The sequence below is a fragment of the Priapulus caudatus genome, unplaced genomic scaffold, assembly GCF_000485595.1.
Source record: "Priapulus caudatus unplaced genomic scaffold, Priapulus_caudatus-5.0.1 Scaffold2745, whole genome shotgun sequence".
Classification (NCBI taxonomy): Eukaryota; Metazoa; Priapulida; class Priapulimorpha; order Priapulimorphida; family Priapulidae; genus Priapulus; species Priapulus caudatus.
Window position 1 is genome coordinate 1 of NW_014579806.1, and position 14,806 is coordinate 14,806.

General features: G+C 46.5%; 2 protein-coding genes across 2 annotated transcripts in view; one reads left to right on the forward strand and one right to left on the reverse strand.

The window, feature by feature from the left end:
* Positions 1–41: 41 nt before the first annotated feature.
* On the reverse strand, positions 42–2,653 carry LOC106819014 (chorion peroxidase-like). The gene is made up of 6 exons (XM_014823673.1): positions 2,628–2,653; positions 2,018–2,178; positions 1,552–1,669; positions 1,107–1,324; positions 689–868; positions 42–343 (listed from the first exon to the last, which is right to left on the reverse strand). Exons 1-6 carry the CDS (start codon positions 2,651–2,653, stop codon positions 126–128), a joined length of 921 nt encoding a protein of 306 aa, XP_014679159.1. The 3' UTR covers positions 42–125.
* A 5,253-nt stretch (positions 2,654–7,906) lies between these two features.
* LOC106819016 (autophagy-related protein 9A-like) overlaps positions 7,907–14,806 on the forward strand; it is a 13,516-nt gene continuing 6,616 nt past the window's right edge. Inside the window, exons 1-9 of the mRNA XM_014823675.1 lie at positions 7,907–7,974; positions 8,484–8,655; positions 9,057–9,127; positions 9,338–10,574; positions 11,019–11,148; positions 12,176–12,378; positions 12,728–12,886; positions 13,392–13,629; positions 13,835–13,998. Coding sequence (XP_014679161.1) covers positions 8,557–8,655; positions 9,057–9,127; positions 9,338–10,574; positions 11,019–11,148; positions 12,176–12,378; positions 12,728–12,886; positions 13,392–13,629; positions 13,835–13,998 — 2,301 coding nt within the window. The 5' untranslated portion in view covers positions 7,907–7,974; positions 8,484–8,556. The remainder of the gene's footprint in view (positions 7,975–8,483; positions 8,656–9,056; positions 9,128–9,337; positions 10,575–11,018; positions 11,149–12,175; positions 12,379–12,727; positions 12,887–13,391; positions 13,630–13,834; positions 13,999–14,806) is intronic.

A 14,806-nucleotide genomic window follows, 5' to 3' on the forward strand; every position in this document is an offset into this window, starting at 1 on the left:
CACTCTCTCTCTTTCTCTCTCTCTCTCTCTCTCTCTCTCTGTCTCTCTCTCTCTCTCTCTCTCTCATTTCTCTTTCTTCTCTCACTATCAGTCGGTCTCTCTGCTTCTGCATAAACAGCTTGTATCTACAAAACATAATAACACATAGAAATAAACACATTATAGCGATACCAGTGCCCCCTACACTCACCTAATGGACATCCCTCGCTGGGACCGGAAAGAGACCTCACGAAGTTGAGACACTTCACTCGACCTTGGTAGTATTGGTCGCTAGATGGCACTGCGATCGTGAAGCATTCCGCACTCGTATCGTCTGCGCAACAATCCTCCGGAACTCCCTCCACTACAGAGAGATAGGGGGCGCCATGATAGCATGATCGGAGGGGGAGGTGGCGGAAGGGGAGAAGGGGAGGCGAGAGGTAGGATAAGAATAGGATGCGAGGGTGGGAGAAGAACAGGAGGTAGAGATAGGAGAAGAAGAGAAGGAGGTGGTCGGAGAAGAAGAAGAAGAGGAGGTCAAGGTGTGGAGAATAAGAGGAGGTGGAAGTGGGAGAATAAGAGAAGGAGGTGGTGGGAGAAGAAGAGGAGGTGGAAGTGGGAGAAGAGAAGAGGTTGAGGTGAGCGAGAGAAGGAGTGCGTAAGTACAGAATTCGTGTCGATTATTTCGTGCGAATAAGGGACCGCTTACCTCCCGCCCACGTTGGTGTCAGTGTGATGTCATGATCCACAAACTGTCCCCACTGCATCACCATGAGCGACATAGTCCGACTGGGGGCGTCAGTGGTGCCGTGCACGGCCTCACTGACGTCACGGGCGGAGGGCAGGGTCTGGCTGCTGGCGGACTGTGATGTACGTCTGGGTTCGCTGACTGAAGACAGATGCACGAGTTTGTTACCATAGCAACGAAACACAAGCGGAAGCCATGATAAACATGAACATGAGACATTAATCACATCAGACATCAGACAGGAAATATAATGGTTGAGTGTTACTAGCTGGAGAGCGTTTGAGTTGGGGTCGTAGGTTTGCGGTAGCTCAGGATTAAGTCACGCGGTATTGACTGGTGGTGCCCTTTATACCCGCCATTATACAGCTCATATTCTTACTTCCATCATCGTACGCGTTGGTACCGAGCATGCGACGTAGATTCACAAGCGCTGATCCCCAGTTCGGGTTTGCCTTGTTGTTACACTCGCCACTAGCAGTGCGAAACTTGTCTGCCGCGTTGCAAGTAATGTCCGCTAGGGGGCAGGTGTCTGCAAGTCTTGTAGTGGCCGTGCTCGTATCAGCCAGTTGCTCCACGTCCGCATCCGACAGATGTAGGCTGTCAACATATACATGTATGTATATATTTATATATTGTGTGTGTGTATATATATATATATATATATGTATATATGTTTAGCAGTGGTACTTACTCGTTCTTGATGATGCGCGTTGCTCTAACAGCAGCCTCGGCCGTTACTGCTCTACTATATATATATATGTGTGCATGTGTGTATATATATATATGTATATATATGTGTATATATGTTTAGCAGTGGTACTTACTCGTTCTTGATGATGCGCGTTGCTCTAACTGCAGCTTCGGCTGTTACTGCTCTACTCGCTGCCTTACTGCTAGCTGGGTTGAACGCCGCCTGGCGGCGACTGCTGCTGCTGGAAGATGCTACCATCACAATATCACAATCAATCAATCATGCAATCGCTATTGACTATTATTGATGAATACAAATTGCACACCGCGTGTACACCCGCGTCTACAAAACATATTTATACGTTTGATATGATTATTATCTGTCATTCAACTAAACTCATCAAACATATCTATTATAATATTGTATATATATTATAATATTTAATATCCAGAGAGAAAAAGGTAAGAACAGCTATAGATCTCGTCTGCTCTTTTCACGACGTAAACAACGTATACTGCTACACGCAACCACTCCGCGTGACGTCACTGATCAATAATCTATCGATATCGGGGATCAATGACGTATCTAATATTGATCACCTCCTCCGGTCTCCCTGCGTCGTTCGCCTGCTAGCTGATCGAAGGCCGTCTCTACGGAGTCTATCAACACTTTCTGACGCACGCGCAGCTGTGCCGATGATGATGGCGATACCAACAACAACAGCAGCAGCAGCAGTAGCAGCAGTAGCAGCACGGCCGGCCTGCAGAGCAACAGCAATAACGGCGATTGTGAAGACGGCGACGACGACGACGACGACGACGAGGAGGAGGAGGAGGAGGAGGAGGAGGAGGAGGAGGAGGGGGAGGAGGTAGTGGCGGAGGAGGATGAGAGAACGACTTATGACAATAATAAGTAGCAGTAGAGGAAGAAGAAGAAGAATACAACTAATTATAACTCATGTATCACATTATGATATACAGAGACTCCCCGACTTACGAACATGTTCGTTTCCGAGCGGTCGTTTGTAAGTCGATTTGTTCGTAAGTCGAACATATGTACGTACGTATACAGTATTGTACAGTAGTGTAGTATATGTACGTGTGAACATCGAGTAACCTATAAGATATATACTTAACGATAGAATGCCTATATCTTACATAATACTTACGAATATATACTTAACGACTACGACATGGCTACTATTCTTACCACTCAATAGCTAATGATAGACCCATGCCTATACCTCTCACACTACCCCCCCACACAAACATCACCTTACGAATATATAGCTGTACTACCACCGCGGCCCGCGGGGCACCGCGGATAGAATGCCTATATTTACACAATACCTTACACATATGATACTTAACGCGGCGATCAGAACTGCCCCCCCATAATCCTTCTACACCAATACTTACCATACCACTACTCCTCCAACCCGATAGAATCCCCCCCTATCACTCTTACCATAATACTCCCCTACACCCCATATACCTACTCATCATGCACTCCGACATGCCTTACTAATCCTCTATGACCACTGGCACCCCGCCACAGGTCTTACAGAAGTAGAAGCACAAAGGAATAAATACTTCAAGATGATAATAAAAAGCACAGGCTGTACACCCGCGCCTGCATGTAGGCTGCAGTGGTTGGTGGCACTGCCCCGAAAATTTTGAATGGTAGCGTCTGGAGATGCAATCTGGTGAGTCTTGCGAGAGAGATTTAGGAACAAATGTAGGAACAAATATGTTTAACCGGCCAAAGTTACTGGAAGCACTGTGCTTCAGTGCTTCTATCTGCGGCGCCACCTGCTTATACAATACTTACACATATATAATTTACAATAGAATGCCTATATCTTACACAATACTTACATATTATTAATAACTTTGCGATAGATGCCTATATCTTACATAAGTATACTTATTTCTCTTAGATAAATTGCTAATATTACACAATACTTATATACATATTATATTCATGACATAATATTAAAGGAGCTAATAAATACCATATATATCAATATATAAATATCGTAATATATATACATATTCAATATCTTATTACACATATATATATACCTTACATACGAATGCATATTTATATAACGATAGTTGTACGTGCGTAGGATAACATGTCTATTCGTGCACACTATACACGAGGGTTCGTAGCGGGTCTTCCAAAGTCTTATAAGTACTTTTTTGCCAAAAATAAAATAAGGGCCCTTATTAGTACTTATTTTTGGTAAAATCTTTAGAAAAGTACTTAATAGTCCTTATTTTCGACCTTACTGTTCTCGACTAGAATAAGATTGTTGTATATATATAATAGGATAATTAAATCTGCTGTGCAATTGTGTATATAAATATTATAGTGTACTTTTAATAGTCGGTGGTCTATCAGAAATCACGTAAAAACGTCTTATATTGGCTCCAGAAAGGGTCTTATAAGTCCTTATTTCAACATGTGTCTTACTACTATGACCCTGAAACACTTACTTTATAATATCGCGCTGAGGTGTCATCTTCAGATATTTCTCTCACGATTTCGATGACTTGCTACTGATGTCTGTCGTGCGTTCTTCTTACTGCGTCTATATCCACACATTAACCGCTGCAACACCTCCCCTAATAGCCTGCACGCTTCAATGCGTCTCTTGGGTAGGTCGGTCTCGCTCTCCTGCTCGCGCTCTGTCTCTTCTCTCGCCTGCCACTCGCCGTTAAATACTTCACACCCGTGACGTACGATTCGCGATGTCGTGTCATAAAAAATGACGTTACCGCACCTATGTGGTTTCTGGCCGTCTGCGCCACAAGGCACTTGAAGCGTTTCAATTAAAATATATGCTAATAATACGAAATCTATTTACTACAAAATTCTTAATGTTTCTATACTCTCTTTCACCTATTAATATTTATTTCGCGCGACAGTTTCCTGTAATATCATCGTTACCGCACCTATGTTGCTTTCTGGCCGTCGGCCGCGCCGACCCGGCGGCAACCTTCTTCGTCCCCCCCCGCGATGTCTGTCTATCACGCACGCACCACACCACGCACCGCACCGCCGGCGCATACCACTCGCACACACACACCGCGCGAGCACACCCACACACACACACCAACACACATACGGCCACGTGCACACCCACACACGCGCACACCCAATAAAATATTAAACAAATGACGTACCGCACTATGTTCGTTCCTGGCCCGTCTGCGCACAGACGACTTGAAGCGTCAATAATATAATGCTAATAAATACGAAAATCTATTTACTACGAAATTCTTAATGTTCTATACTTTCTTTCCACTATTAATATTATGCCGACAGTTCACCTGTAAATTCTCATTACCGCACCTATGTTGGTTTCTGGCCGTCGGCGCGCCGACCCGGCGGCAACCCTTCTTTCCCGTCACCCCGCGATGTCTGTCTATCACGCACGCACACACGCACGCACGCACGCACGCGCGCATACACTCGCACACACACACGCGCACGAGCACACACACACACATACGCGCACGTGCACACACACACGCGCACACACAATAAAACATTAAACAAATGACGTTACCGCACCTATGTTGGTTTCTGGCCGTCTGCGCCACAGGCACTTGAAGCGTTTCAATAAAATATAATGCTAAATAAATACGAAATCTATTTACTACCAAATTCTTAATTTTCATACTCTTCTTTCACCTATTAATATTATTGCCGACAGTTTCCTTGTAAATTCATCGTTACCGCACCTATGTTGGTTTCTGGCGTCCGCGCGCCGACCGGCGGCAACCCTTCTTTCCCGTCACCCCGCGATGTCTGTCTATCACGCAACGCCACACGCACGCACGCGACGCACTGCACGCACGCAGCGCATACACTCGCACACACACACCGCCACGACGCATCAACACAACACACATACGCGCACGAGCGCACACACAATAAAACATTTAAAAAATGACGTTACCGCACCTATATGTTGGTTTCTGGCCGTCTGCGCCACAGGCACTTGAGCGTTTCAATAAAAATATAATGCTAAATAAATACGAAATCTATTTACATAAAATTCTTAATGTTTCTATACTCTCTTTCACCTATTAATATTATTGCCGACAGTTTCCTGTAAATTCATCGTTACCGCACCTATGTTGGTTTCTGGCCGTCCGCGCGCCGACCCGGCGGCAACCCTTCTTTCCCGTCACCCCACGATGTTGTCTATACGCACGCAAACACACACGCACACACGGCAACACACAACGCGGGCCGACGCACGGCACGACACACACACACACACCACACACACGAACACCACACACACAATCACCGCGCACACCACACGTCACACGCACGACACACACACGTGTCACTGCCTTTTATCTACCGCGTCGCAGCCATTTTCACTGAAAATTAATAACGCTTCATCCAGAATGGATGCAAGTCATCGCCGCAATTCAGTAACGAGATAGAAATCAACTTCTGGGTGTTGCGTCGTGGCGCGCTATGGCCCCTACAGAGAAGACATGAGTATTGGGCAAGAAGAGAAACAATCATAAGGCTACTTACAAACAGGTTTTTGCTGCTACTGTCCGACAAGATTTTGTAAGTAGATCGTCACGTTTCTTTACGACGGGAGCGCTGGAAGAATCTCAAGAGCATTGTACAAGGTCACCGTCAGCCGAGAAGAGGAGAAGAGAGAGAGAGAGAGAGATAGAGAGAGAAGCGAGAGAGAGAGCGAGGAGAGAAGAGAGAGAGAGAGAAAGAGAGAGAGAGAGGAGAGAGAGAGAGAAGAGGAGAGAGAGAGAGAGAGAGAGGAAGAGAGAGAGAGAAGAGAGCATGATGCGCTGATCTCTTCCCCTCCCTCTCTCTCTCTCTCCTCTCTCTCTCTCTCTCTCTCTCTCTCTCTCTTCTCTCTCTCTCTCTCATCCCTCTTCTCTCACTCTCTCTCTCATCACTCTCTCTCTCACCTCTCTCTCCGTCTTCACGCTCTCTCTCTCTCTGTCTCTCTCTCTCTCTTTTCTCTCTCTCTCGTCCTCTCTCTCTGCTCTATCTCTCTCTTCTCTCTCTGCCTCGCTCTCTTCTCTCTCTCTCTCGGCTCTCTCTCGCTCTCGCTCTCTCTCTGCCTCTCTCTCGCTTCATCTGCTCCTCGCTCTCTCTCTTTCTCTTCTCTCTCTCTCTCTCTCTCTCTCTCTATCTCTCATATGCATTCTCCCTCTCTCATCTCTCTTCTCTCTCTCTTCTATTTCTTCTCTCTCTCGCTCTTCTCTCTCTTCTCTCTCTCTCTCACGATCTCTTCTCTCTCCTCTCTCTCTCTCACTCTCTCTCTCTCTCTCCGACGGCTCTCTCTCTCTCTCTCTTCTCTCTCCTCTCTCTCTCTTTCGTCTCTAATCTCTCTCTTTCTCTTTTTCTTCTCTCTCTCTCTCTCTCTACTCTCTTCTCTCTCTCTCTTCTACCTCTATCTCTCTCTCTCTAGTCCTCCTCTCTCTCTTGTCCTCTTTTCCTCTCTCTCTCTCTCTCTCTCTCTCTCTCTCTCTCTCTCTCAATGCTCACCTTTAATTGTCCTCCAAATTCTCGTGCGATCCATTCTCAACCTACAGCTGCTTCCCATGATTATGCACTTACTGCGACTCCACGATTAAATTATGCACAATTACTACATCCTCCGGATGACGAAAGATGATGACGGAAGACGAAAAAACACAAAATTACGCACGCACGCACGCACGCATTACAGATCATAGAAACTATCCCTGCACTCGGGTATGTTATCTCCAATACAACAACCAGCAAGCTTTTTTTAGTGGGGATATATAGTTTGATTGATATAATGACTAGCAGCATATAATAATAGTTATATAGATGTGATAGAAGATAGTCACCATGGCAACCTTGAATCTAGGGGCTGACGCGTGAGGGAGCATAATAGCACGCAATTATTGCAGTGGTTGAATAAGCGTCTCGCGTCGGTAAGCAGTCTTGAGGAACGTTGTTATAAACATCATGAATAGATATGGCTCTTAATTTAGACGTTTTCTGTTATGCCAAAAAAGTTGCCTACGAATTTTTGTTGGACCCATGCACATTCTCTTTGAATTTGTGGTGGCTATTTGCTATAATTAAATATGGCTATAATTAAAAAGCTATTATTAATGACTATAATTAAAAAGTCAACAAATACAGAGATACAAAGTGATGCACAATTAACGTGACATAGATTTTAATAAGCAAGTGTATTACTATTAACACCATATTTAGACAAAATACTTAAATAGTGGCTCGTTGACGATAGTAGACGATTTCCATATTTATTTATTTTGCTCGGTTTTGCGATGTTTATATGTATACTGTGGTGTTTTCCAAACGAAATATTTACATAGACGGAACAAAATAAATAAATAAATAAAAAATAAAGTAAAATACCAAATGTGATGTAATCGAGTGATGTTCGGCACTGGATGCTAATTTTTACTCAGTGTTGCGTTTATTCTAGTGTATTATGGGATAGTTATGGATGAACCCGAGCTCTGACCCGAGTATGGAAGTAGAACGGTAGAAGGTCAGTATTGTTTTTATGTTCGAATATAGGTTTTCGATATAGATTTATGCCAATTTCGCCACACTATGGTCATGGCCATTAAATAAAGATGCCATATGTTATGTTATTGTGCGATAGATCGTGAAGATCTCGTCTGTATGTCGTGTGAAAGTCTTTGTTTACATATTTCGAAGCTGTTTTCTCTCGTGGTTGGGAGCAGCTGACGCAGTCACGCGACGAGTAAAAGAATTCGATCTACTTCTAACACAAAAATTTATACATTAGTTGTGAATAATGAAATGTTTTACTTAAGATAGATCCTTCTCCGAACTAATTCGGACCAGATACATTTTATATTGCATTATCTGTCGCTCCTGTCATGGACATGGGCATAATTTATAAATGACAAATAAAAATGAGGTCATCGTTTGATTTATTGCTGCTTGGCCTTTGTGCATTGATAGCACGTGTAACTTTGTCTCTGCGTGATCTCAGCAATATCGTAACGATGTATTTCTGTGGGAGCCCAGGTGAGAACACTCTACAACTTTGACGCTGCTCACAACGTTCTGATAGCTTAGGAAATTGTACATAATAAACAAGATGACGGATCGACTTCAGACCAGCTACCAGGCGATGGGGGTCGGGGACGATGATCTGAGCGCAGACTCCCCACACGAACGCTTGATCATGATCCATGAGGTGAGTTCTACTTACAGTGTTCCGTTTATTCGATTCTATATGGATTCAGTCGGTAATCGTCATATACTATCGAGACTGTTAAGCGATTTTTACAGTGCAGTGGTTACTTAAACTGGATCAAATTGAAAAATTATTTGTTAAAAGTCCTGCATGGCCCCTGACATGTATATGGTTGTGTTGATCACCAATTTAATCGGGTGGCAATGATTTTTAAGAAAGTGTTAGTGTCACTTTCCATGCTATCCAAAATAATGTGCACTAAATAGCACAAGATACTGATTGGGGGTTGTTATCTGTTAGTTGAATCTGGGGGCAGTTTACGAGTCTAATGAAGGAAAATCGTGTTAATCTTGCTAGTGGATCAATGCTGTGTCTTAACGTCTCGTACGATCGTTTCTTAGGTTCCGGAAAACAACAAGTCGAGGTGGAACCACGTTGAGGACTTGGATGAGTTTTTCACAAGAGTCTACAGGTGTGTGAGGGGATATATCCTACTTTATTATCCCCCTTCATAGCTACGTGACGGGGTTAGAACTAGGGATAGGTATAAGTTAATGTTAGGGCTAGATTTGGGCTAGCATTATTATAGCATTATATTTCTCCTCCCCTTTCTCTTACTCCTCCACCCCCTCCTCCTCATGCTCTTTCTCACTCCTCTTACTCCTCCTCTTTCTCCTTGCAGGTACCACCAGAAGAATGGCTTCTTCTGCATGATGCTACAGGAGGGACTGGAGCTCGTACAGTTTGCCTTCGTCGTTCTCTTCTCCCTCTTCCTCCTCGGCTGCGTCGACTACAGCCGCCTCCACGCTGGCGACCACACCCACGTCAACGTCACCATCTGGGACGCGGTCGTCCCCGGCAACCAGTGCATGCGCAGCCTCAGCACCTGGGTGGTCGTGCTGCTGCTGGTGCCCGCCGTCGGGTTCTGGCTCCTGCAGCTAGCGAAGGTCGTCTACCACTTCTTCCGCTACCTGGAGATCCGTGCGTTCTACGCGGGAGCGCTGCGCATCGGGGCGGGCGACCTCGCGAGCATGACGTGGCACGAGGTGCAGAAGCGTCTGCTTGAGGCGCAGAAGACGCAGCAGATGTGCGTGCACAAGCGCGAGCTCAGCGAGCTCGACATCTACCACCGCATCCTGCGCTTCAAGAACTACTTCGTCGCCATGGTGAACAAGTCGTTGTTGCCGCTGCGGTACCGCGCGCCACTGCTAGGAGCCGACCTCGTGTTTCTAACGCGCGGACTCAAGTACAACCTCGAACTCATACTCTTCTGGGGTCCGTGGGCGCCGTTCGAGAACAACTGGCACCTCAAGGACTCGTTCAAGGACGCCAGGCGGCGCCACGAGCTAGCGGACTTTCTCGCGCGACGCATACTCTGGGTCGGCGTCGCTAACTTTGCGCTGTGTCCGCTCGTCTTCGTCTGGCAGGTTCTCTACATGTTCTTCAGCTATGGCGAGACCATACGGCGGGAGCCGGGCGCGCTGGGAGCGCGTCGCTGGTCGCTGTACGGACGCTACTACGCGCGACACTTCAACGAACTCGATCACGAGCTCGCGGCGCGACTCACGCGCGGGTACCGCCCCGCCGCACGCTACATGTCCATATTCACGTCGCCCGTCGCGACGGTGGTCGCCCGCAACGTGGCGTTCTTCGCCGGAGCCCTTCTCGTTGTTCTTCTCATCCTGACGCTGGCGCTGGAGTCGCACGTTCACGTGGAACACGAGCTGGCGTTGATCACGGCGCTGACTGTGGTCATCACGGCGTGTCGCGCCTGCATCCCGGACGAGAACATGGTGTGGTGTCCGGAGACGCTGCTGGGCATGGTGCTGGCTCACGTTCACTACATGCCGGACTCGTGGAAGGGGAGCGCTCACACGACGCGTGTCAGAGACGACTTCTCACAGATGTTCCAGTACAAGGTGCGCGGCCGAGGCTGCTGTGTGTATATATATATATGTATGTATATATATACATACATATATATATATACTGTATGAATGTTCACACATGCGTAATTGGTGTGAGTAAGGATGCTATATGTATATGTGTTGGCATAGCTATGTGTGTATATGTATAATATACATACATACACCATTTTTATGTTTTTACGTAAGCGATTGGAATTTACATATGTGGCTGTCAATTATCTTAGCAAGATAACAATGTCTTGGCCATTGTTGCATATATAGGTTAGTATATTTGATCTACAAATCTCTCTCTATATCTCTCCATCTTTCTCTCTTTCTCTTTCTACATTTCTCTTCTCTATCCTTCTCTAATTATCTCTGCATCTCTCTTTATCTTTTTGCACTGTCATTCTCTCTTCATCTCTCACCGTCTCTCTATCGCTCGTTCTTCTGCAGGCTGTCTTTCTACTAGAGGAGCTGCTCAGTCCGATCATCACTCCCATAATCCTCTGCTTCTCGCTGCGACACAAGGCGCTCGACATCGTCGACTTTTTCCGCAACTTCACCGTCGACGTCATCGGAGTCGGTGAGTCGTCACGGCAACGACGACGTCTCGTCAGATGATCTTCGCTTGCGTAATTTTCTCCAGACTTTCATGAAGGCGAACTTTCAGCTTGATTGTGGTTCAGTGTAGGTGTGCAGGGCTTTTCAGCAGTTCCTGACTCTGGTGTTTTCAGCAGCAGCGGTGCGTGTTTACCGTAGTTGTGGTCGATGTTCCCGCGTCAGTGTAGCTGGCTGCCTGTGTGGGTGCAAAGCATGGGTAGACTGTATGTTATATAAAGGTCATTTTAGGGAAAACCTAAAATTGTCATTAAATGCCATCATTAAAAATCAATTCGATTTCTAACTGCAGAAGTTTAGTTATTAGATAAATGACTATTAGACAGATCATTATTAGATGAATCACTACAGGCTTCGTCTTTTCACGCGGCCAATTGGCCCAAACACCGTAAACAGCCCCGTCTCCGGTGTCCACAGGTTTTTTTTTCTGGCCCTGTAAAATTGTGAGATTCCGAGAATCAAAAACGAAAATCAGCCCGTCTAGAGAAAATCAGCGCTGTTGAGTAAATGACGGCCTTTTTAGGGGCCCGTGGTTTTCTCAGGCGGCGAAGCCTGATCACTATTAGATCAATTAGGATTACAGTGGTAGAAATTAACTTTTGAACACGGGAGTCCAACGGACTCCCTACTCTCAAAAAGAGGGAGTCCGCAGCAAAATGAGGGAGTCCGCAGTCTGAGGTTCAAAATTAAAGATGTTAACAATAACGCAGGTGCTTATTTTTAAGATTCATGCGATTGCACGTCTGCCAAATTTTCTTTGGACATTAGCTGAAAAAATACGGTAATTCCGCGAGGCCGTGCTCCGGAACGAACTAGTTAGTATGACAGAATTTTTAGGGAGTCACGCGGACTCCTGCATATGTCAAATCAGGGAGTCCGACAGTAAATCAGGGAGAATTTGTCTCCGGACTCCCGTTAATTTTGCACCCTGGATTAGATAACTTACGTTTAGATAACTTACGGTAGTAACTGATGACAAATCTTCCATGCAGGTGACGTGTGCAGCTTCGCACAGATGGACGTTCGTCGTCACGGCAACCCGACGTGGGTGCCGGAGGGGCAGACGCAGGCGAATCACTATCAGCAGGCGGAGGATGGAAAGACAGAGCTCTCCCTCCTGCACTTCACACTAACGAACCCTCGCTGGAAACCACCGCCGCAATGTAACCTGTTTATCACCAGCGTGAAGGAGCAGGTACGTGTGTGTGTGTGCGTGCGTGCGTGTGTGAGTGCGTGAGTGCGTGCGTGCGCGCGTGAGTGTGCGTGCGTGCGCGCGTGAGTGTGCATGCTTGCCTGCGTGGGTGCATGCGTGTGTACGTGTGCGTGCGTGTGTGTGTGTGTGCGTACGTGTGCGCATGCTTGCATACGTTCGAGCACGCGTGGGTGCGTGCGTGCGTGCGTGTGTGCGCGCGTGCGTGCATGCCTGCGTGCGTGTGCGCCTGCGTGTGTACGTGTGTAGTGGTGACATGTTGAACTGACATGTCATGGCGTGACGCACATTGTACTGACGTATGTAACGCGTGTTGTCATCTATTGTTGCCTAGGTAACGCGGGACGTGAGCACGCTGCATGGACCTATTGCCGAGGAGACGGCTCTCTATCAGTCTCTGTACTCCATGTCGTCGCTGGGTGCTGGGTATCAGAGCCTCATGACGAGTCTTCAGCCACAGCTACAGTCTCGCCTCTTCTCAGATCGACCCATGGTCAGTATCGCACACACACACACACACACACTCTCTCCTTCTGTCTTTTTCTATCTCTCACTCTCTCTTCTCTCTCTCTCTGCTCTTTCTGCTCGCTCTCTCTCTCTCTCCTATCTCTCTCTCTCTCTCTCTCTCTCTCTCTCTCTCCTTTTCTCTCTCTCTCTGTCTCTCTCTCTCTCTCTCTCTCTCTCTCTCTCTCTCTCTCTTCCTCTTTGTCTCTCTCTTTCTCTGTCTCTCTCTCTCTCTCTCTCTCCCTCTCTTTTTCTCTCTCTCACTCTCTCTCTCTCTATCTCTCTCTCTCTCTCTCTATCTATCTCTATTAAGTAAATTTTCTAAAGATTTGAACTTAGGTGTCATATTTTTAGTTTGACAAGTTGTAGGTGTAACAAGGTCTGAAGTTTGGGTGACCTCTGCCCACTGCACATGTGCATGTGAGTTCTTCGGAGTTCTTCCAGGTTTCCCCCCAACCTTCACCTATCCGTCTCTCTCTCTCTCTATCTTGCAGGGTGCAGGCAGCATCTATCAGTCTCCCAGCCGCAGCAAGATGGCCGGTAAACCGCGCGGCGGCGTGTCGCGCGTCGAGGGGCCGCTAGAGGGCAGCACTAACGGCGTGATGGGCGCGGTGATGCAGGCGAGCGGAGCGGGAGCGATGGCAGCCAGTCACCTCATCACCGACGCCAGCCTCACGCTCAGCCAGAGTGGCGCCCCCTCCCAGCAGCCGGCCGAACCGGGGCTCCTGGCAGGTAAGCCTAACCCACGCCTACGCATGCCACTAGGGGGCGTCCTGAGCAGATGCATGGTTCTTATCATTAATGTGATTGTTTATCGTTGTCGGGGACAACGCGTGTGCTATTGCACGTATTTTGTCTACGACCGTTCCTCTATCTCTCTCTCTCTTCATGCTGTTTCTCATTTCTCACACTCTCTCTCTCTCTCTCTCCCTACAAGATGGCACAAAGTCGGACATGAGTCTGAGCGTTCTCTATCTGCACGAGCTTCACAACAGGAGGCGCCGCTACGGTGGTTACGAGGACATCGCTCCTATGGAACTGCATCTACAGCAGCGCAGTTCGCCGGACGCGCCCGCAGCTACAGAGGGCGCCACCGGGCAGGTACGCTGCAGGGCAGGGGGCGCTACCATTCATTGTTAGTGCAAAAGGGACGCTCAAGTGCTGGTAAAATTTCTAGAGCAACACGTGAGAATTGCGTAGCCGATAATGTAGTATCATTGCTAATTTACTGTATAAGCCGTATTTTTCGCGTACAGGCTTGACGGACAATTTCGCGAGTGGTTAATTTTGCGGTCGGGGACACGTTCGCGAAATTCGCGAAAATTAAACCACCGCGAAATACACAGCTTATACAGTACTCTTCCTCTCATTAACTTTTAATTGGTTACTCGATCGATGACATTGCTTCGTGGCCCCTCTGGTGATCAGTTCTCTAATTCACTAATTACTGCTAACTTAGGCAACAATTAAAAAAATCTTTGTTTGCCCTCACCCGACCCAGGCTGAAAAGTTTGGGTAGGTAGGTAGTTTTTTTTTTTTTGAGGGGGTCTTTTTACAAATTCAGCATGGTGTCTACATGTTCGGGTGTGCTTGGCCTGTGTGGGGATACCTTTTATGTTGAATGTTTCTTTTGCTTGGTACATATAATGTATTGCCTACAGATTTATATAATATACAGTGATACAATTTGTAAAAAAATGGGAAAAATCAATAAATTTGTTTGAGTCGGCCCCTTTTTGGCAGGTCGGTCGGGTGAGGGCAAACAAACAACATTTTTATTATGGCCTTAACATTTAGTCACTATTGTTAATTAATTCGCTAATTACTGCTAACTTAACATTTAGTCACTATTGTTAATTAATTCGCTAATTACTGCTAACTTAACATTTAGTCACTATTGTTAATTAAT

What these genes read in the sequence shown, in the direction of transcription:
- LOC106819014 (XM_014823673.1), bottom strand. Translation starts at nt 2,653, where the DNA reads ATGGGTCTATCATTAGCTATTGAGTG. An exon ending in CTATCATTAGCTATTGAGTG is followed by an intron (nt 2,179 to 2,627) that starts GTAAGAATAGTA and finishes GTTGCTCTGCAG; the next exon opens with GCCGGCCGTGCTGCTACTGC. An exon ending in CAACGCGTACGATGATGGAA is followed by an intron (nt 869 to 1,106) that starts GTAAGAATATGA and finishes ATCTGTCTTCAG; the next exon opens with TCAGCGAACCCAGACGTACA.